Consider the following 24,599-nt stretch of genomic DNA (forward strand, 5'->3'; position numbering starts at 1 on the left):
CGTCGATTACGGTGTTCATGCAAGGTCTTACGGATGGTCCCGTAAAGACCCACCTGTTCCGCTTGGAACTCAATACTCTTGACGAAGCAATATCCGTTGCGGAACAGGAGGACTTTAGCTTGAGACAGGCTCAAGCTAGTTCGTCATCATATCGTTTTCCAGGACGACACGAGCTGGAAGGTCCAGAACCAATGGACATCTCTTATGTCGAAAGCGAGAAATCTCGCTTTTCGAACAATAAGCGATTGCAGAACTGCAATCGCTGCCAAAAGTTAGGACACTACGCTCATGAGTGTAGTGCCCCACGCTCATTACCGAGGTACTGAACGTTATATGGACCAAATGCCGAAAAAGGCAACGGTCGCGGGTCTGATGTTGTTGAGAAATCGCAAAAGCAAGGTGGACCGCCGAAAAACGGTCGGGTCAGTAGGGGCGCAACGCCCTACTGATCCAGCAACCTCAAGAGAATTTGCAAATCTCTTGACTAAAGTTTCTCCAGACACACAATCATTATGTATCTCTACACCTGGCGATGAGGTATCCATCACCATCTTGAAGCTAAAAAGTGACAACTGATTTGTCACTTAGAGCCCTAGTGGACTGTGGGGCGTAGAATAATTTTGCTCGTTGCCAGTCGCTGGAGGGTCGTAGGCAGAAATAGGTTGAGCGCGACATCCTCCAACGAGGATGACGAAGCTTCTAGCGACAGGCGTATCGATAACAGTAATGAAACGCGTAGTGAAAATTAACTACACATTAAAAGATTAACAGTACGATGATGATTATTTTGTAGTGGATTAGGATGACAAATCTGATGTCATCCTAGGTTTACCTTGGCTCAAAAAATATGAGCCAAGAATCAGCTGGCAGCATCGATCCGTAAAGATGTCTGCCACTTGTTGATCAGATGGCGATGTGAAGGCTGGTATTGAGAGATATACTACTCAATCCTGGGAGTCACTTAAGACATATCCATTATACAAGGATTTGATTGAACTCAGGGATGTATTCCCTGAAAGCATTTCATGCGAGTTGTCTAAGGGTAAAGGCGCTCGACATTAGATTGGACTCAAACTGGGCTCGAAGTAGTGTCATGAAGCAGTGGCCACTGCCTCGTGAACAAGTACTTGCGATCGATACATTCTTTATCGATCGATTAAAAGCGGGCTATGTAAGTGAGTCAACCTTTCCACATAGCTCTCCGACTTTCTGTGTGCGAAAGACCACAGGAGGGTGGCAGATAGTGCACGCATTCAAATAATTTAATGCTGCAACGGTACCGACTCAAATGCCGATGCCTAGAAAAGACGTAATCACAGATGGTTTGTCTAAAAGTACCATCTTTCCGTCTATGGATCTGATGGATGGATTTTATCAGATCCGTATGCGTTAACGGGACACTCCGTACACAGCAGTGAGCGCTCCCAGTGGGATGCTCTAGAATTGACTAGTAATGCCGAAGGGGCTTAGTAACGCCCCGCAACATTCAACAAATGCGTAGCAAATCTGTTGAGACCGGTGCGAGAATTCGCACCGAGTTATTTGACGATGTATTCGTCCATAGCCGGGCCATGGACGGAAAGACGGACGTGGAAGTATATAAAACTCACGTTCGTCAGGTTCTTACACTTATGCGAAAGCACAAGCCGTACGCAAATTTCAAGAAGTGTATATTCGCTGCAAGCGAAGTACCCCGAAAAGATAAAGACAATTACCGACTGGTCAATTTAGTCGATGTCAAGGGACTCAGAAAGATCCATGGATTAGCGGCGTACTTGCACAAGTACTCCCGCAATTATGCCGAGATGACAATTCATCTCTCTCGTCTCTTGAAAAAAAGACGAGAAATGGCTATGGAACGCTGATTGTCAGCGTTCCTTTGAAGGAATCAAGCAAAGCTTGATGCAATCGCCCATCTTGGCGACTGCAGATCAAGACAGACAATTCCATGTGGTCTCTAACGCCAGCGATTTCGCAATTGGCTGTACGTTAATCCAATACGATAGACGCGGTGAGGAGCGCGTCGTCTGATACTAATCGCGTCAGCTGCAACCAGCTGAACGCAAATACCCAGTGCATGAAAAGGAACTCCTTGCCATGAAATATGCACTGGCTGTTTAGGGTCTATCTCCGAGGAGATAGATCGTACATCGTATATACGGACCATGCGTCATTACGCACAGCCGTTGTTGGCGACACTCCACGTGTCGTTGTCCCAACTCAATGATTTGCGCTTGCGCATCATGTATAAGTGTCACGATGCACCAGCAAATGGGCATCGTGGGCGTGAGAAGACTAATCTCACAGTAAGTCGCGACTTTTACTGGCCCCGCCAGTATCAATTCGTGCGCAAGTACATTCGTGCTTGCGAGGTATGTCAACGGGTGAAGCCTAGCCATTCATCCCGTGCACCTCTTCAACATCTACCACTTCCGGCAGAATGTTGGCATATCGATGGAGTTCGTCTTCGGATTTTCGAAGCCGATCACAAAAACATTTTTGTAGACAGATTCAGCAAGATGGTAAATCTTGTTACAGTAACGGAGTCGATCACGGCTCCGGGTAGTGCCCGTGTCTTTATCGACACGGTATTCAAACTCCAAGATTTACCTCGTGAAGGAGTCTCGACAGAGATCCACGGTTCACGGCGAAATTTTGGGAAACCGTGTTCCGATCTCTCGGAACACGGCTGACTATGTCAACTGCTGGTCATCCAAAGACAGATGGTCAGATGAAACGCGTAAATCGCGTCCTGGAAGAGATACTTCGAGTTTACGTCCAATCATATCCGAATTGGAGCGAGTGTTATTGATGGTCGAATCCGCCATCAACAATTCGGTGCATGCGTCTGCAACGCATACACGGTTCTTCATGAATTGCTTACGCCATCCATGCATACCCACCAAATTAGAGGGATCCTCTAGTTTGGGCGGGGAGACTCGCACGAGCAAAACCATTTCTGGCTCATGCTCATCGCGCATCGGAGTTAATAACGATGCGAGTGATGTCGATGTCGAAGCGATCGACATCGAAGATGAGAAAGATCTCACGGCAGCGCGCACAAAGCACACTGAAAAAGACAAAACAAATGAGTCAGCGGAGGAATTTCTGCTAACACAAGAATCAGTAATCCGTTTCGTACAGCATTCCATTGCTAACGCAGTGGGCCGTCAGAAACGGAGCGCAGAAAAACATGGAAGAGCAAATGTTCTTTCATTTAAAAGTAATGATCTAGTACTACTCTCTACGGTAAACTTTCCTAAGCTTGTAGTCACTAATGTGGGGAGCAGTAAACTACTACCCAAATCATTAGGCCATTTCGTGTACTGCATCGAAGAGGGAATGCATACACAATAGAAATGGCAAGTAGGTTGCGAACGCATCCTACCTCTTACGTTGGTCGCCTGCGCCCGTACAATCAGTGCGCGGTTTCTTCCGAGGACGGATCTGACTACCTTTCCAAGAAATTCCTAAAAGATTCTTGTGGTCACGAACCAGATTCTCATGCTGAATCTGAAGATTCTTTAGTCGGGTCCGAAGATCCTCGAAACCGGGATGAGCTAACGACAGCTCATCACGAAGAGAGTGATATTTCTATTCGTACTCATACATTAAGTACGCACCCTTCGAACGGGTTTCCAACCGTTCGATATAGTGAGCTTGCGTCGTCTGCTCCAACGAGTGACTTTTACCGCGCTCGTGTTCAAGGTGCTCCTCCAATACATATAGGTAGCGATCGAGTTTGTCGATCTTCGACTCTAGATCCGACACACGGTTCGTATCTAATTTTCCTCCTCCACCACAACCATCGATGGATTCCTATGGTGGTCAACATTTTCTTGTGGAACGTATTTCAAACCACCGTGATGTCAAGGGGCAGCGAAAGGGTTATCTAGTTCGCTGGCGTGGTTATCAACCTTCACATGACGGCTGGAAGCCTCGGTTACAGCTGGTTGTTAACGTCGAAGGTCTAATCCATCAGTATGACGAAACTCATGCGATGGATCAGAAGGTCCATCGGAAAACATGCGCCCCTTGCGCTTGTTAATCAATCGCAAAACGTCAAGCGCATCGCGCATCTCGCTAGAAATGCGAGCCCTTCCCCAGGGCAAAGAAAGGGAATAGACATCTTCTTTTACTTGCTTCGTGTTGTCAACACAACATCATTCTACGTGAGGCATGAAAGTCCTGCTTCACGTGACAACCGATGCAATTTATACCTTGCACCGGTTGGTGTTCGTTTCTCAAACTTTACGTGAATCGCGTTAAGTCTTTGTAGCCAGGCTTCGCGTTCAATGTCTTTGACATTGCGAATAAATGCGCTCCAGGCTGGCGTCAGCGAGATTTTATCTCGCTTGTTGTTGCCACTATAATATCGATGTATAAAAAAGCATCGAGATGAAATATTCCTTAGCACGAAAGTTCTTCGCGCTGAGATCAAGGCCATGTAGCTTTGTAGCAATAAGTAACGGATGTTTATTGTGAGGAGGAATCTCTCCAGACAAGCTATTAATTAGCTGTTTGGGCAAACGCCCACGGCTTCTTCTCAGGAGCAAGACGAGACGTTCTAGTGTGTACGATCCCCCTGAGTGGTACCCACTGAAGCAGGGGTACCACAAGAACTTTTATTGCGATGGCTTACGCCATCGTCATCACCACGCACAGAAATATGTGCGGGTGACGGCACGGGATACGGTGCTGGCGACGAGGAATCATTCTCATCGTCGGATCAGAACATGCTGAAGCGAATGATACCAGCTTGTCTACTCGAATGAGCCCCCTTGTTCGAAGTCTCATAGTCAGGCGCCTGACGTCTATCACGCGACTGTTCAATTCCCCCGAGTCGGCCATTTCATCCAACTCGCATTTGTAGTCAACCTCCAAAGAGGGGTCGACTTCACGTAGTAACCTACCACGTGCACTCGCAACATCTAGTGTTGCGCGAGAAGAAGATACTGCGGCAGACGTTACGTCTGCCGCAAGAGACATTAGTGCGTCACCCGCGGCTGCATGAACCGCAGCCGAAGGCGCTGCACTATTCGCATTCCGCATGGACTTGTTGACCATGCGATAGAATTAAAAGTGATGGTTTTGATCAATCAACATCATTGTTTATTCAAGTGGTCTTATAGTGATCTCTCTATTCAATGACAATCAGAGTACTTGTCGTTTCAAGGAGGGGTGATGTAACGGGGTGTATCGTTTAATAAAGTTAACACTTAAAGATGGTACATTTATACATTATCTAAAAGGTAGAGAATATTTGGAGAATATTACTTTACATGGTAATATCCTAGAAGCTTAATTATTGGTAGATATAGATTCGCGGTCCAGTCAGCGTGGACGCGCGCAAAGAGGAGACAGATAAGAGTTTATTACATATTTTGTATTTGTTTATAATTAAGTTAGTATTTAATCGATAGAAACAGAAGAACTTAATTATATTAAATACCTTTCTTCTTACAATCTTTTTAAAGCAAGTGTTTTAGAGAGAGTCTTCCTCTGCAGTACTAGTGACGTGAGGCACCACTTGCACTGAGGAAGTGCGAAGTGGACTTGTACTGATGGAGTACAAGTCAGTAGTGCCCCGTTACATTTGTTCTCGTCTCATAGTCAACCAGCGCAAGATGATTGCTTTAAGTAGAAATGGATCTCACGAGGTAGTAGCTTTTGCGATTCATTATATGTTCTTGAAGTATAAGGCTGCACAAATGTTTGAAACGCAGATGCTCGTTCTTTGAATCATGATGCTAGTGCTTTACCTGCGTTGCTAGCTATTGGAATGGTCTACTTTGCGAAGTCTCCGGCCTTATAATGGGCTGCACTATAAGTTCGACGTTGAACATTTTTCGTTGCTAGAAGGTTTATCACCGCTGTTAGATACCTTCTTACCTAAACATTGATAGTATAATAGGCATTCCTTGTAGGCGGGCACGTCGTCTTGCGGCCACGCTCTACTAAGACACACACCTTAGCACAGCGACGAAGCGGTTAGACTGTCTTCTCTTGCGTACAGTGAGGTAGTTGTGGTGAGCGCCTTAGCGACCTCACCCAGCGCACTAAGTACTTTAGTAACGTGTCGTCATGGGAACGGTAATCCGGCTCCTCGTGCGCACTTACTAAGTAGAAAGTAGTTTTCAGACTGATTTAGATTTGATCGCATTAAATACAAATACCTATTTTACCAATTAAAATGTCTTCTCTGTAGATAACACTGTGTAATGTATTGCGAGCGTATTTTTCTAGATACCTCGCGTAACGGATGACGCTAGGCGTCATCTCTCCTAATGTGAATGCACCTATGTGCATCACATACACAAGGGTTGGTCGCAAATGTGAACCACACCCTAGTGATGGATCTAATAACCTTATTTAAGTAATTGACTATCCCCTTAAGTACACCAAGTGTACTTAACGGTGACTGTTCAACATTAGGGTAACTTTAGCCCGTTACACCATCCACCCCCTTAAGAACGAATTTACACTTTAAAATTTGTCAGAGAGGATGAAGGAACTGCGAGCTGCTTAACGCGCGGCTAATTCTCTCATTTACTTTAGCGACCTGTTATCATACACGGCGCTAAAGATGCCACCGAAAAGGGGCCACTTTTATGGGTCGTCTGCGAAGACGTTCACACAACCTCGAACTAAGCGCACGCGCCGTGTTAACTCGCCGGCAGCGTCCAATGCCTTAGTCGAAACGCACACAGCCACTGCTGCTGTCGCCTAAACGGGCTTAGGATTTATCCCACATTAAGAGTGAGGATGTTGTCGACTACAATCAGTCGACACCGTTGCCGTCACCTCATAGTAGTGATGCGGACAACGAGCTCATGAGGAAGAATGATGGCGCATTATTGCCCATCCAATTTCTTCCATGGCTCAGAACATGGAGACAGTAACCTTTACTAATGCTGTCTCGTCGTCTGCGCTGGATAGCGCAGCGACCATATATGAGAGTGCTGCCCATAAAGGCGCAGTCGCTTCTCCGTTGGGTAAAACCACAACGCCTAATGCTCAGACCATTATTCATAATGGGTCTGACATTGAGGATTCTGAGCTAAAAGCTCCGCCGACGACAAGTAAACGTGCTCAATCGGTGTCACAAGCCAGTCGTTATGATCGTGGCTATGTGACGGGTGGCATACCACTGATACCCCTTCCATCTAAATGGCGTCGTTTAAACGGGCCGACAGCGTCGCTCCTAGAGCACGCTCTTCTAGACGCACATAATTTTTATGGCGTCTTTAAATCATGGAAGCTCAAGGAAAATCGCTTCGGCGTATTTTTCCTAACCCGGTCATGGTACGCTCAAATGAAACGCCCGACCAATACGAGGCGGAATTCACGCGCCCCATCAATCCGAATTCTGATGCGATGAAACAGCGGTCACAGCGAATTAGTTTCGCCCGCTTGCAAGGTAAGAGAATTCATGGGCGGTGCTTTAGTCCCTGTTTCTTCTCGCAACGCTGCTTCTGCTAGTCCATTTGAGACTTGCGAAGAGGCCTCAGCTGGTGCTCATTTTTTTTCATAGGCAGCCATTAAGCCGAGCACATCAATACGTAAGATATCGATCGACTCCCAAGAGTAGAAACTCTTCGGTGGACGAGGATCTGATACCTTTGTCTCCCGAAGCTGTAAGCAAGCACACCTGCTCTGATGGACGCGGTTGGGGATGACCGCTTCCCTGTAAAAAGGAAGCGTTGATCCCCGCCCGCGTCCATCAGTGCAGGCGGCGCCCGATAGGAGTGGCGAACTCGCTTACCTACTCGCGGCTACCTTACCTTCATCCATACAGCCGCAGGCGTAAGCGCTGCTGAACGACGTATTGTGGATCTCGAGAATCAAAGCTTGCGACTGACCTCGGATCTTTATGATGTCCGAGCGAAGGTTCGTCAAGGTTATGAGCGCCTGAAGACTTGCTTGGTCCTTCTGGAGAGGATAATGCTGATAGATCCGCGCTACTCGCGTGATGTCCGGGTCCTGTTCGTGGTGGAGGGAGTTGGTCGGCTAATCGTTTTTCGCCTTCTCCGTCCCCCTCACCCGAACGAAGCTCGACTCACAGTCGGCGTCACTATCGGTCTCCTTAGACGGATGGGGGTATGTGACTACATTTGGGTCTACATACCGTTTAAGACGCCCACGTAAAATACAGGGTGCGTCTTCATACACGGGAGAAGTGTAAGCCTAAAATCTAGGTCTTTAACCTCTTCAACTACCATAAAGGTTCAATCAAACGCGGCAACAAATTCGTAGTACCTCCAAGTAGTACAGAAATTGCTTTTTAGGTAGAGTATCAGTACTTAATAGACTTTTTCACCCACTCTAAAGCGCTCATTACTTTGCGAACATTTCGATCCGCATATTCTTTTCTTTTCCTGTGTGCTTGCCATTGCGTCACGGACTTTTCGTGTGATGGCATATCGCTCATCCACAAAGCGTAAAGCCTCGTTCACGCTTCTAGCATTGAACTCGCCTATGATATCGCCGATAGGTCGGTCATAAGACGTAGTTTTATTGACCACTACTAAACTGGCAGGGTCACTAGGGCAAGTTTCTGTCGCTGAGATGATAACATCGCGGGTCATTGCCATGTCGACGATACCATGTCCCTCTTTCGCACCGAGCATAGTGAGCGGCCTTCCCCCACTAAGACTCGGGCTGCGCACAAACGAGACTGGCGTCCGAGGATAGCGCAGTCCGTTAATGTAAAACGATGTCTTACCCATAATGGCGTGGACACTGTTATTTATAGCGAGCTCCACAAAGGGCAATTGATTGCTCCATTATTTAGGAGTTGCAATAGTGCGTAAGACATCCGCCACGACCCGATTGTTACGTTCTGTTTGGCCATCGGTCTGAGGATGATCTGCGGTCGACATGTGGAGCTTGCTACCTAGCAGCTCGAACACATGTCGCAAAAAACCAGACGTAAAACGTGGATCCCGGTCCGATACTAGGGACTCGGGCATCCCGTGTAGTCGGTAAACATGATCCAGGAACAAGAGAGCTTCCCCCTTGCCTGTGATCGATGTTTTACATGGTGCGAAACGCACCATTTTGCTCAGTCTGTCTACAAAGACGACGGGCCCCGTCCGACCCTTATAATCGGGCGGCATGTCAAACATGAAGTCCAGACTTACTGACTTCCAACAGTTGGTTGGAATCGGTAGCGGCTTCAGTGGCGCACTGCTGGACGGTGCAGGCTTAAGGCGCTGACACTGTTCGCAAGAGCGAATATAGTTGGCCACCCATCTATGCCACCAAAATTCCTCTGACACTCGTAAGAATGGCTATTCACGGCCCAGATGCTCATTAGATGGTCCATCATGGAGCTCGTGAAGGATCACCAGCTTGAGATCTGTGTCATGAGGCACATAAATGCTTAAGAGATCACAAGGTGACAGCTGATGCCATAAGAGGCATCGCCGTAGCTAAAGCAATTTGAATAAGCTTTTAGGTGCGACAAAGGGTAACATTTCGTCCACCAAAATAACAGCAGGCGACAATCGTCGTCCTGACTGCAGCTCTCCTTTAATTTGAGGACAATAAGCTCATCCTGTGGCATGCTTTCATGGCTACGGCTAGAATTGTGCTTTAGCACTAGACACACTTCCCTAGTGTCTTACCTCGAAGTCTGGTCTGTGCGATAAAGCGTCAGCGAAGACATTCGACATACCCCGCTTGTATTTAACTTTGAAATTAAATTAAGAGAAGAATGCAAGCCATCTTGCCATTCTTGGCGAGAGGTGCGTTGAGGTTATAGGAATCCGCAGTGATGCGTGATCCGTATAAATCACAAATGGTTCGGTGACAAATACGTGCACAAGAAACTTGACAAGAGCACACTTTATTGAAGTAGCTCTTTGTCATGCACAAAGTAATCTAGTTCCACGGCTTTTAAAGTCCGAGGCTGATGAGAGAAGACGTGGTCAACGCCGTCGTCATCCTTCTGCATGAGCGCGCTGTCGATTTCAAAATTACTTGCATCGCAGACGACGCTAAAGGGCTTATCCGCGTCTGGCAATGCCAAGACGGGTGCCTCTACAAGAGATTACTTCACTGATGCGAACACATCATCTTGTTCTTTTAACCAAACCCATTCTATGCCTTTTTAAGGAGGTAAGATAATGGTTAAGTTTGCTCAGCATAATTTTTGCTATATTTATGCAAGTAATTAGCGAGCCCTAGGAATTTGCGCAAATCCTTCACATGCCGTGGGATTAGCCATCCTTTGCTCATTTTACCTTGTCTGGGTCTGCTCGTACACCTTGTGTACCTACGATGCAGCCTTGCACCGGTATCTCGGTAAGGTATCTTGTAAGTTGACGTACAATTGCGCGTCCTTCCATTTCTGCAACACAGCGTCTAAATGACACTTGTGCGACTCTATTGCGCTCCCCTCGGCCCTATTATGCACGAATTCATCGCCAAAATAATGGGGCGCGTAGGCACAGTGCTGACGCATCACGTGAGCCACCACTCGATTAAATGTCGCAGGTGCGTTTTTCAAACCTTGAGGCATCTCAAGGGGATCTTACAGCTGTTTTAGCTACATCGGACTCTCTCCTGAGTACTCCTGATAGTAGCCATCTCTCAAAATCAACGTGGAAAAGATGGTTGATGTTCCCTTAGAGCTCAACAAAACATCTTTTCGCGAGATTGGCGTTTGCGCCGGTATGGTCGCCGTGTTCAGCTTAATAAAGGCATGAATCACTCGCTATTCACCGGTGGCTTTACGCACACAAAAGGTCGGTCTGCAGTGAGGCAATTTCTTCTCACGCACACGTCCCGCCTTGGCTCACTTGTCGAAGAACTCATCGACATAATCGACATATTCTTTCCGCAACGACCAGTTCTATTAATTGGTTGATTCAAGTTTAAATCAAAACCGCCAGTCGTCCCAAGACACGATTGTGCGGTGCACAAGTAGGAGCCATAGATAAATTAGCTATTTATATAATAAAGTCAGTATTAGATAGAAGATCGTTACGTAGGAACTTAATATATTAGTACAGTCTTACTTTCTCTTTTTTATAAAATCTTAGAATAAACCTTTGGTAGCTAGAACTTCCTAGCTACTTAGAATCTTCCTCTGCACATCGTGTACATAACGTAGTCGAGACGCCCCACCTTCACTGTAATCAGTGTAGGTTGACTAATGATGTTATCAATACTAGCAAAAGGTGCTCCGTTACACCTGTTAGCACTTCGTAGTCCGTTCAACGGCCTACGCACGTTCCATCCAACATAGACATGTTCGATGAAGAAGTAGGAAGCTTTCAAGCCCCCTCAAGAAAGCGATCAGGAAACACGTGGAGGTTCATGGCCTTTCGAATGGAGAGCGATGAAAAGTATGAGTTCGGTCGTAGGCGGCCCAGCCGTTGGCGCCATGCTGTTCACTCCATGCACAGATTAACAACATGCAGCCAAAGCCGAGCTCATACAACATGAACTCGACGGGGCCCAAGAAAAAGTAGCCTCGCTTCACCAGCAAGGCTCTCAACACGTGGAGCTCTTGAGATAATAGGGTGCTCAACAGTTGGAACTGTTAAGATAGTAGCATTCACTTGCTACAAGCAGGCCGACGCTTTCGCGTCGCCCCTAAAGCTTAAAGATCGATATCTCTAAATTTAAGGCCCATTTAAGATGGTTCGTCAAGTCAGACGCATCATAGAAGCTTGCCGCATTCATGATGATGCGACGAAAGTGAAATTTGGTATGTCCAACTTAGGCCTTGCTAAATCTTGGGCTCATTTGTTTTTGGGTCGTGTGAGGTCTGTACGACCCAGCTCACGTGCCGAATTTAAGGCTTGAGCCGAGATGTTTGGATTTGAAGCAGGACAAGCGTGACCTTCACGCTTATGCTCAGCATACACGATACCAGGTCAATTGTATCGTGAGTATCCACTTGATGAACAAACACAGGTAACCGTTGTTTATTAAAGGTCTCTCAGACGGCCCTGTTGTGATTCTTCCTGTTCCGGCTTAAGCTAGAGTCACTCGTCCAAGCGATTTCTATAGCGAAACAGGAGGACTTCAATCAAAAAGAGGCTTTCGTTCACTCTGAAGCTTATTGTCTTCCGAGACGACAAAAAAACGGAGGTCAAGTACCTTTGCACCTCTTGCATGTGAAAAGCAAAAACCTCGCTTTTCAAGTCACAAACGATTGCAAAAACGCAACCGTTGTCAAAAGACGGGCCACTACGCCTGTGAGTGTAGTGCCTCACGCCCAGTACCTGGAACACTGAGCGAAATGATCGACCCCCCCCCCGCTAGAACAGCGGAGGACGCGGATCCAACGCTGTCGCAAAATCGAAACGGCGAGGCAGATCGTCAAAAAACGGTCGAGGTCAGTAGGTGCGGAGCACTCTACTGATCCAGCAACGTCAAGATAATTTGCAGGCCATTTGACGAAAGTTGCTCCTCACATTTAAATATTGTGTGTAATTGTCCCAAGTGATGAAGGGTACCTCATCACCTTGAAAATTATAGTGCCGCTAAAGTCTCTAGTCGAAAATTCCGAAAGTACGAGCCATGCATAAATTGGCAGTATCAAGCCGTGACGATGCCTGTATCTCGTTTATCATAGGGTCCTTTTACAAACGTCTTAAAGCGTATACAAGCGTGTTAATGTCCTACGAGTGAGCGCGATGGCCTCACTTGTGGATCAGTCGTTGCACGACTGCATAAGACCTCACAATGAAAACCCATCACACTGTGGAGTTACATACCGACGGATGTGCACAAGCACAGGCAGCATCGAAGTTCGACCAATCGAATAAGTTGAGCAATACGAAGCAAGGATGCTTGCTTGAAAAGCAACATCCAAGAAAATATTCAACGCCTATCTATAAAAGATAGTGCAAAACTCCTAGATCGACCGGAGATTCGATCACAGAGAATCTCGCTGGGGTTGCGCGACCACAGCTAGAGCAGTTGGGGGGGATGTTCACCGAATCAAAATTTGCGGGAATAAAATCCCAGAAACCTGTGGTCAAAAGTTCCGAGGTACCTTTGGAAAAAAGTTCCACAGAGAAAGTGAAACATTAAATGTATTAGTAACGTCGCATCAAGTGTAGGCGCCTATACACTTGATCTGATAGCGCCTCCTAACTAAACTTCGGAGATAACTCAATTGCCAAAGCTAGAACCGAAATTATTTTGCGTAATCTGTGTACTTGTCACAGATGACAGATACGTGGCCGATATTCGGTCGGTATAATATTCTGTGAGAACGAACGGATTCTCAGCAGCTCATCGATGGATGAAAGTGTTCTCGAGGAGAAGACTCGGATGGAACATTTTACCTTCCAATCCTGGGAGTCTTTAAAGACAAACCCCTTAAATCGAATTCAAGGATGTCTTTCCTGAATCAGTACCGTGCGAGTTGCTTAAGGTTAAAGGCAATCAACAAGAAATCGACCTCATTCCAAGTTCGAAATACTGTGTCATGAAGCAGTGGACATTGCAATTTTTTTGCCAATCGCGCAGCAGCGGGCCATGTGAGGGAGTCAACTTCCCCACATTGCTCTTCGCCCTTCTGTGTGCGTAAAGCAATAGGAGGAAGGCGGATTGTGCATCCATTCAATAAACTGAGGACCGGCTCAAACGCCGATACCACGAAAAGACGTAATCATTGATGGTACGTCAAAGAGTACCATCTTTTCGTCAATGGATATCATGAATGGATTCTATCAGATTCTTATGCGTGAAAAGTACACCACGCTCACAGGAGTAAGCACCCCAAGCCGTATGCTATGGGAGTGGCTAGGGACTTAGAAATGCCCCTGCGACATTTAACAGATCTGTAACCAATCTGTTGAGATCCGTGCGGGATTTCGCATCGAGATATTTTGATGATTTCTCCGTTCACAGCAGAGCCATGAATGGAAAATAGGACGATAAAGTACATCGTACCCACGTCCAAAAGGTTCTTACACTTATGCGTAAGCACAAGTTGTATGCAAATCTCAAGATTCGCTGCAAGAGATATACCACTTCTTGGGTGCATCGTCGGTAAACACAGTGTACGCCCGGATCCGTAAAAGACCAAGGCGATCACCGATTGGCCCATTCCAGGCGATGTAGAAGGACTTCGAAAGTCCCTTGGCGTAGCGGCGTTCCTGCACACGCACTAACGCAACCATGCCGAAATGACCGTACATATTAATTCGTTGTCGAAGAAAAATATAAAATATTCATGGAACGCTGATTGTCAGCATTTCTTTGAGAGTATCAAACAAAGATTGATGCAATCGCCAATCCTGGCGACTGTGGACCAAGACCGACCATTTCATGTGGTCTGTGACGCCAGCGATTTTGCAATCGGCTGTGCGTTAATGCAATGTGACACAGACGGCGCAGAGCGCGTCGTCTATTTTCAATCGCGTCAGCTTGAACCAGCCGAACGCAACTATCCAGTGCATAACAAGGAGCTCCTTGCCAGGAAATACGCACTCGCTAAGTTTAGGGTCTATCTCTTGGAGGGTAGACCGATCATGCGTTTAAATAGACCATGCGTCTTTACGCGCGGCCGTAAACAAACCACACCTCTTGCAAAGAATTGCAAGATGGATGTCTTTCTTCGCGGAGCAAAACTTCTCCGTGGAGCGTAAGCCAGGACGGCTTAACGTCGTCGCTGATGCCCTTTCGCGTCGGCCTGATTTTGAGCCGGCTGCGAAAATTACAGTGAGCATAAGGCCACTGTTGCAACAATCAACAGTGAGCATAAGGCCACTGTTGCAACAATCAACAGTGAGCATAAGGCCACATTACTTGACGACGTAAGAAGAGCTTATAAAGAAGATAAGGCTCTTAGAGGTTTAATGGATTACCTTGAAAATCCATCCCAACAAACCTGAAAAGGATTGTCAAAATTCTATTTATCCTCAACAGATCGATATAGTGCCACGATGCACCAACAAGTGGTCATCGTGGACGTGAGAAGACTTATCTCACGATAAGTCACGACTTCTACTGATCACGCCAGTATGAGTTCGCCCGCATGTACATACGTGCTAGCAACGTTAGTCAAGTGGTGAAAACCCAGTGCTTCATCCCGTGCTTCCTAGACTCACGGCGGAATTTTGGCAAACTGTGTTTTATCACTTGGAACACAGATAAAAAATGTCAACTACTGATCATCCTGAAATAGATGGTCAGACGGAGCGTGCAAACCGTGTCCTCGAAGAGATGCTTCGCGAATACGTCAATTCTTTTATAACTTGGAGCGACTTCTTGCCGATGTTAGAATTTGCCATCAACAATTCAGTGCATGCTTCTACAAAGCATACATGAACGGCTTAGTCCATTCACGTATACGCACCTCGTTAGGGACTCTTATTCAAGGCGAGGAGGGACTTGCTTGAGCAAAGAATTTTCTAGCTCTTGCTCATCATGCATTGGCCGTAAGGTCACTACGAAGGATATCAATGTTGATTTAATAAACATTGAAGTGGACAATCTCAGTAAGGACAAAAATGCAATTGCTGACTTTTATAACGATGTTGAAAGACTCAGCATTGAAAAGAATGATACTGATGAGAACAATATTGCTCTAACTAGACAGGAGATTGACATCACCTCAGTCTGAACTGGTCACTCAAGAAACAAAAACATAAAATCGAGTCATCAGGTAATTCGTGCTGGCTAGAGAAGCAGTGGTTCGTTCGTACAGGACTCCACCGCTGATTGGGTGGATCGACAGAAACGAAACTCTGACAGAAATTAAAAAAGCAAAAATTTTAGTACTTATTAAACGTTAACAACCTTGTCCTACTGTCTACGGTAAATTTAGTGACAAATGTGGCAGTAATAGATTACTGCCCAGGTAAATAAGTTTGTTTCGTGTATTACATCGCCAAGACAATGCAATTCACGATCGAGCTTTCTCGTAGGAGCGTACGCATCCTACGATTATGTTGGGCGTCTCCGCCCGTACCATAAGTACAAAGTTTCTTCCGGTTCTAGATTACACCGGAACGGCGTAGTGGGCATCCGCCAAAGCCTGATGGTCCTGAGTCAAAGCCTTATGATCTCGGTACAGAGTCTGAGTCTCATGAACAGACGATCCACTACACTCCCCAAAGAAGAAATCTTCTGACGAGCTGTTACCAGCTCGTTTTGATAGGACTGATGAGAATTCCGTTCGCCATTTGATCAGTCGCAACCTGCGAACAATTTCTTAACTGGTCACGAGAAAAATGATCAACCGTCACCGCTAACTTGCGGCGACGGGATCGCTCGTGTCCAATGTCATCCCTTAAAAAGTGAAGGGTATGATCCAAATCACGATGTTGATTCGGGTTCGTCAAACAAGGCGAACACGATTTTTTCTCTCCCTCCACATCCGTTGACGGGTTCGAGTGGTTAGAAACGTCTTCTTGTTGAACGCCTCTCGAAACACCGCGAGGTATAGGGGGTTCGAACGAGTTATCTCGTTCGTTGGCGAGGGTGGCTACCCTTGCATGATTGTTGGGAACCTCGTTCCCAACTGATGTTGGATGTTACGGGTCTCGTCTTGCAGTACGACGAGACCTATCATCCTCGATAGAAGGTCCAGCGCAGAACGAGCGCGTCCCGCGCTCGTAAAAGGATTGGAGATTCCCAATTCCGTTATGCGTCTCGTAAGAGATAAGCGTCCCCCAATACGGATTTTCGGGCATGACCTGGCCCCATAAATCAGCATGGACATGAGTCCCCCCACGAGAGGCAAGGTATCCTTGCCTTTCTAGACAAACGGTGCAACTTATAGCGTGCACCGACTGGTCCGTTTTTCAAACCGTTCACGGAAATCGTTTAGTTTGTCAAGCCAGGCCTCGCGGCCTATGCTTTGAACATTCTGGACAAACGCTGTCCAAGCTTGAAACAAAAATTTGACATCCTTTGCCTGCTTTCAAGTGTACCACCGATGCCGGAAAAGGCATCGATGAAGAATTCCGTTTCATCCTTACCAGGCTGGTGAAGCCTGGATGAGTCGATTAACGGAATATGGTATCGATTGTTGGTCATACCAAACCGAGACAAGCTAGGTTGCTATTAAGGGCAACCAAGGCTCATTCCGGGAGCGAGTCGCAACATATCGCGGTTCCCTCTCCTGTTGACTCATGTTAATGTTAACGCTAATATGGCTCTCGAAGCGATCCATTGAATCGCTCCTTTCCTGGTGATGCAAACCAGCACCTTAAGCAGCATTCTTCCCTGCACGATCACTTTGTGCCTAGTGACGCATTCTAACGTCACCAGAGTGGTCGCTGCCCATGGAGTCATCATCAGATGACTCCCCACCAAAGAGGTCCGACGAGTCGAAAACCTCGTCATTACCTCTCTGGTTGTCACGTTAGAGCCCAAAGGTTTAACGGACTCGGCCCCGGGTGATCTGGTGGCCGTCAGAGTAGCCACTAAGTCGGGCAATGGCGGTGATTGGGCCATTCACCTACGATTGGTGTAGCAGGTGACTTGTCCCCGTCACCTGCAATGTCATCAACAGATGACATACCTCAGTTACCTCCAATGGGAGTAGGAGGTGACAAATCTCCCGCAGTAGACGCATTAGCGTCTACTGAAACATTTGCCTTACTGACAGCTACACTGATCCATGCAGCTGCCAGCTTTGCGGTCCACGGGGACGCGCACGGACTTATTTGTCGTCATGCGCCAACGAATTGATTTCTGAACAAAAATCGATAATGCGACAAAATAATACATTTTAATTAGAAACCAATAATGCAAAATCACAAGGAACGACATAATAGTATTCCCTGTCATCCTTAATTAGTCACTATAGTGACTGTTGTTAGGGAGTGATGTAATGGGGTGTCCCATTACATAAGTATTATTTCTCATCAGAACAATACCTAATTAATAATATGTTCTATGAAAGGAAATAAGCAAAGAAGTTTTATTAATTATTTGACTTAATAGTTCCAATATTACCAAATTCGGTTATATTGATGCAATAAGAAATTAGTTTTATTGATTCGTTGATTCAAGTATAAATCAACCCCGCCAATCGTCACAAGACACGAGAGTAAGTTTATTACCAGCTTTATCTGTCATACCAACTACCACACCTTTCGTCTTTTGTGTCACCTGCAACACACCAAAATATACAAATGAAAGACAATTTTAGCGAACGGCAATTTCTTGATGGCTTGAGACCGGCGGTATTTGTAAAATACATTTTTCCAACACTTTCACCATCCCAAGACAAGAGATCTTTAAAATAAATTTGTGGCACCTGGGAAAGTAACCTAAGGATGATCGTCGAAAATTATCAGAATGAAAGTTTATTCCATGACAATATTTATTTTAAATGAAAGAAAAAAAAACCGAAAAATAGTTATAAAAGACAGATTCGCGCATGACAAGGTAAGCAACGCATCGCACGATACATATGAGAAAGAATCGTTGGTCATGACTCGATGCGTACATTTAATGCATATAATTTTATGCCTCGTTCAAACGTTTCCCCCGTACGTTTGAAATGCGTAGCGCATTCGATGTATTTGTTATATGACTAGAGAAAGCGGCGCTGTTGCGTCCTTCGTCGCCAGATCACATTCAAAATTTCGACAGGTGCTACTTGACCGCCGAATTGAATTCGAGAGTTTGTTTACAAGGCAATAATAACGTTGGTGGTCTTCGAGACCAGCTGATGGTGACTCCATTAGTAACGCTATTGTCAACGGAACTGGGCGATTCGGGCCAACCCAGACTTAATCTTGTTAGTTGGTGATCACGTTAGTGCAAGATAGCAAGTCTAAGCAAAGTTCCTTGTCCCGAAAAGTTTTAATTTCGATCGCACCTTGACAGACGACCATTCTAGGTTTACACACCGCAGATATTTGGCTCGAAGTGCCGTAAGGCTTTCTTTTTTGTAAGCGACTTCAAAGATGAGATTGGGAAATGGCAAATTACATGTAGCCCTCATCACTCCCTCCCTACCCGACGATAACATCTACATCTCAGAACGCTAAGTGAGGAAAGTAAAGAAATGAGTAACGGAAGAGACGACTTGGTGAAGCGACGATGAACGTCAAGGCTTGAGGCAAGCGTACACCTCCGTATCTGTTTCATCGTCGCCAGCTCACGAAAAAGCGAAAAGATTGAGTTACTTACTGATGTTGCAGAAATACATGATGGTCACAGAGAAAATGGTGAGGGCTAACAGGTGATTCTTCGGTCCCCAACTCCATCCCTGAAGTCGCTTACAAAAACGAAATTCAGATGGCTCTCCGAGCCAAATTGCTGCGGTGCATGGTCGTCTGTTCAAGTAGCGAGCGATATAAAAATTTTCTCGAGACAAGTCAATTCGCGTCGATTTGTCATCTTGCTCCAACGTGGACAACCGTTAAAAGAAGTAGAGTTTGGACTCGACCGAATTGCTCAAAGTTGTCGACAGCGTTTCCTGTTGGAGTAATAAACCTTGGTGCTGCGTTGCCACCCAGCATTGCCTGGTGCGATGACCACCGAATTGTTAATGATATGCCTTGCATGAAAATATCAGTGCACGAATTGAGCTTGTTAGTTATGTAATAGCAGCTCGAGTTTGCGTGTAGGCTGACAACCGAGGCATTAAAAATCATTTAAACCTTGAATTTACTAGATAGGCATTTCATTTTCTACTCTTTAATGTCTCGTTATCGATCAATTATCAAATCAACTCATCGTCATCCTTGCTAAAAGCGGCTTCAATTGCTATGACTACAAAGCAGCAGTATTCGATCAAGCTGCTCTACGTAGCCAACTGAAAGCTATGTCGTCCAGAGCATCACACAGCAAAGTATTAATAAGATTCTTAAATGCCAAACTATCCATTAGTTCGACCTTGTCATTCCGCCTACTTCGCAACCACTAATTGCTTTTCTCCAAAGCTCCTCCAACTCATCCTTGTTATTTTACTGACCACTTGATCCTCAGTTTAGTTATATTTGCTCACTAAACTCCTGTGCAAAAACTCCACCAAAGCTCTCATCATGACACACTGCAAAGTGTCGAGTATGAATCCTCAAACGCATTTAAAATGGTGACCATCCAACTTGTCGTTATGCGCTGAAGAGGAGCAAGTGTTCTACACAATGCGTTGCGTAATAATTTTAAGGAAAGCATCAATCTACTCACGGCAATCTCTAAAGCCCCACTACTTGATGCTCTTGACCGGAAGCAAAGTCATAAGCTGCAAGACAAGTGTCGTATCCCAAAGCCGCCAAGCTGCTGCATTGGCTGCCATGTTCCTCTTGATATAGCGCCCTCTGCGATATCCAGGGGACATGTCGCTAATCCAGACACAATAAAACTTTCTACTGTAGCGAAAACTGGCTGTCAAAGCTGAAAAAGTTGCCAGAAGTTGCATTCCACAACAGTTTGTACGCTAGTTACGAGGCCGAGCTTGCTTGTGCGAGACCGTCGCAGAAGAAATCCCTGTTGTTTCTAACTAGTTTTCTTTTCGAACAACAGCGAGGTTTCACAATTACGGGTGTACCACCACGCTGTCAGGAATGTGTCTTGCATATCACCTCTGTCATCGCGGTATTAGCGACTTGCTGTATGCGCCGAATTGCTATAAGGTATGACAACCTAGTGATCTGAGTTACACAGGGTTCTAACATGTGCTGAATCTGCCCCAAGTTAAGTTACCCCGCTTATTCATTTAGGATCCTTTATAGTATTATTCATAGTGTTCATCTGTTCAAGCGAGTTGAGTGTCAGTTCCCTGGACAAAGAACTGAATTCAGGTGACGCAAGGAAGACAAAAGTCGAGTAACGCCATTAGTTGCATAGGGTTTTCTGCGTTCAATATTTAGAATTATAGCAGCAGTAATAACGGTACGAGATGCATTGCTTGGTCCTTGCGCCAGATCGTTTAGCCAACAAGTCGAGTTTAAATCTGAATAGTCGATATCTTGTTGTGCCACGAATTGTTGTGATAACTCGGTCGGCACGTCGCCAACGTCACATGCAGTGTCGATCATCTCACAACACAAAGGATCCACTGCAAATGATTAAGTGTTATTTAATGCGCAATCACCACTATTCAATCGTCGGATTCCAACCGATGATGGGAGGAAATACTTCGATGGTCGTCTCAATCACTCGAGTCAATGGGCTTATTATTATCTGCAACTTGAGCGTTCGCGCTCAATCAAAGAACCCAAACTTCTAAGTCTATACCATTTAAGTTTTCTCGTCGAGGTGTGTGGATTATTTTGCTCCACGAACTAAGCTTCGGCTTCTGGAAGTGATTGATACCAAAAATCAATTGATATGGATCAGGTTCGTTTTTTGTGTAACAATTAAAAGGCACTACAAAATAAAAACTTGGGCAGCTTCTTGTAAACATCTTTGTGTTTATTTTGTGTCCTCTCGCAAAAGCAAATTCCTTCTCCAAATCTCTTTAATACAGTAAAGAGTATCGCTTTTGACACAACTTCACAAGATGGTGGATGTCGAGCTCCAGCGCGTGCGTGTGGCTTGATGCTGACTCTCACGATTTTTTAGCCACGTTCTTAATATGCTGACGATCATGTGCATCGTTTCAATCTTCTATTATGCTACAGATTTCGCGCATTACGGACCAAAAAGAAAAGACGGCGGGATACAAGGTAATTCAAATCATGAACTGATTTAACAAAAAGACGTCTGACCGCTATCTATTTTATAGACTCTGCTAGAAAAACATCGCGAAAATCCAGCGAATCTGAAAACAATCGTAACTCATTGTAAAGTGAAGTGTTATTTCAGTACATATATCGCTAAAATTAACGAAATGATCTGCTATGTTAAGTGCTGGAGGAAGATGTGTTGCTAGTGGTTTCCCGTGCTGTACGCCTCTCGACTTTGTTCCTACTTGATGATAGTGCTTAATGACTAAACAATTAATCATTAACAGGTTATTACGCACTTGGCCTCGAAAGTCGCTGAGATCGACGTGGAGACCCACCCGTGGAAACTCGAATTTATCTGTTTTTGCTTGACCAAGATCAAGCCTCGCATCTTGTCGTTTGAAGAGCCAGATGTCATGTTTCGCGAGTCACTAGCAGCCATTTACATGGACGAGGAAGAGTACATTGAAGCGGCGAAGGCACTAGCTGCCATTAATTTAGAGAGCTCTACTCGCCAGTACACGGACGTGGAGAAGACTGAAAAGTATGTCAAAATTGCGGAATTATACCTCCAAGAAGACGAAACGGTAGACGCTGAGAATTTTATTAATCGTGCGTCGAGGTTTATCCACAATATCGAAGACTGGGCGCTCAAGCTGCGCTTTCAAGTGTCGTACGCTCGTATCCTCGACTCAAAGCGCAAGTTCTTGGATGCTGCGTTGCGGTACTATGAGTTTTCGCAGTCGAAACCCGATGAAGTGGATCCGGACGATTTGTTGGAGCTGCTGCGCAAGGCTGTCACGTGTGCTATCCTGGCATCTGCAGGTCCCCAGCGCTCGCGTTTACTAGGGACTCTCTATAAGGACGAGCGCGTGAAAAATAGTGAGCACGTGGCGATTTTAGAAAAAATGTACATGGAGCAATTGATTCGACGTCCCGAGTTGGTTCAGTTTGAAAAGAGCTTGTTACCGCATCAAAAAGCGATGCTGTCGAATGGGTTCACCGTATTAGAGAACGCATTCCTTGAGCACAATTTACTAGCGGCTAGTCGAGTTTATACCAGCATTTCTCTTGCAGAGCTTGGTAAGTTGCTTGAGATTGAACCAGCGAATGCCGAGCGTGTTGCTGCGACGATGATTGGGGAAGATCGCATGAAGGGCAAAATTGATCAGCACTTGAGCTTTCTCGAGTTCGAAAAGACGGACGACGAAGTCTTGACTGCGTTTGATACGCGAATTAGCTCCGTGTGCTTTAATGTCAATCAGTGCGCGGAACAGATAGAGCAGCTCTACCCGGATCTCGTACGCGCTGCTACGACAATGACGGCATCGTGATTGTGTTTAAAAAGGGTCTCACGAACGCTAGGCTGTAGTGATTGAGCTTGGCAATATTACAGGGAAGATGAAAGCGAGTTTTTCTGGTGCTGCTTTCGATTGCTACCTATCCTTTTTTTTATGGAAGTAATAAATTGAAGGAGGCTTTAGCGCAAGGCACGCTTTTAAACAATAGCCTTAAGTGTCTAAGCTTTTTCATTTCTACTGAGCAGTCACAAGCTGCCCACTGTAAAAGTACCTTCTCGTTTACTTGATGTAAGCAATGACAGGATTCACATAGGTGCTCGCACCAGCAGCTTAAAATTATTTTGGAACAAAGACTTGAGACATTATGAGGGTTTTAGAGCGACGCAATGTTAAAATCGAAAACAAAAGTCGTAATTTGAGCCTGACACGAGATCTATCTATTAACAACCTTTAATGTGGTAATTTTATGTAACGATACAACAAACATGTATCGTAACATAAAATTAACACATTAAAGGTTGTCAATTAATATATTATCTACAAGGTGGAGAATATTACTTTACATGGTAATATTCTTAAAGCTTATCCATTCGTAGATATATACCATTATATCTACTTTCTCCGCGGTCCATTCAGCGCTGGACGCGCGCAAAGAGGAGATAGATAAGACTTTATTACATGTTTTGTTTTAATTTATGATTAAGTAAGTATTATATAGATAGCAACAGAAGAGCTTAATTATATTAATCACAGTATTCTTCTTACAATCTCTTTAAAGCAAGTGTTTTTAAAGAGAGTCTTCCTTTGCACGTACTAGTGTACGTTAAGTGATATGAAGCACCACTCGCACTGAGGCAGTGCGAAGTGGACTTGTACTGAAGGAGTTCAAGTCAGCAGTGCCCCGTTACAGGAAGCATGTTGATTATGGTCGAAATGTCTTAATGTTTACAGAGTGGAAACACACACGAAGAATTTAATGGGCTAATGTTGCCCTAATGTTACACAGTCCCCGTAAAGTACACTTGGTGTACTTCAAGGGATGGTCAATTACTAAAATATAGTAATTAGACCCATTACTCGGGTGTGGTTCCCATTTGTGACCAACCCTTGTGTATGTGATGCACAAAGGTGCATTCACATTAAGAAAGATGACGCCTAGCGTCATCCGTTACGCGAGGTATTTAGATAGATACGCTCGCAATACATATTAGTGTTATCTACAAGAGATGATATTTTTGATTGGTAAAATTAAGTATTTATATTTAATGCGATCAAATCTAAATTAGTCTGATAACTACTTTCAACTTAGTAAGTGCGCACGAGAAGCCGGATTACCACTCCCGTGACGACACTTAATCAAAGTACTTAGGTCGTTGGCTGAGGTCGCTAAGGCGCCCACCACAACGTCCTCACTGCACGCCAGAGAAGCAGGTGCAAACCGCTTTTTCGCTGTGCTAGGGTGTGCGTCTAAGTAGAGCGTGACCGCATTAAGACCTGCCCGTCTACACTTGGTAGCACTTGAAATCCTTTACACGACCCGCATCTCTGCGTGTGTACGTGAGGATGAGCCTCAAAATTGATTGGGCTCATTTTCCCACCTCTCCGAACATCATCGGGAGGTGGCAGGGCTCATGGCGCAGGAACTTGGTGAACAAGCCCTGGCCAGGCTCCTAGGTAGTCCTCCTGAGCAACA

General features: G+C 45.4%; 1 protein-coding gene across 1 annotated transcript; it reads left to right on the top strand.

Annotated features, from left to right (window-relative positions):
* Positions 1 to 21,439: 21,439 nt before the first annotated feature.
* On the top strand, positions 21,440 to 23,137 carry CCR75_009766 (uncharacterized protein; the record flags this gene model as incomplete). Its single annotated transcript, XM_067967804.1, has 4 exons — positions 21,440 to 21,463; positions 21,561 to 21,605; positions 21,665 to 21,712; positions 21,893 to 23,137. 4 exons carry the CDS (start codon positions 21,440 to 21,442, stop codon positions 22,937 to 22,939), a joined length of 1,164 nt encoding a protein of 387 aa, XP_067821396.1. The 3' UTR covers positions 22,940 to 23,137.
* Between the last annotated feature and the right edge of the window lie 1,462 nt (positions 23,138 to 24,599).

This window comes from Bremia lactucae, linkage group LG9 (genome assembly GCF_004359215.1).
Source record: "Bremia lactucae strain SF5 linkage group LG9, whole genome shotgun sequence".
Lineage (NCBI taxonomy): Eukaryota > Oomycota > Peronosporomycetes > Peronosporales > Peronosporaceae > Bremia > Bremia lactucae.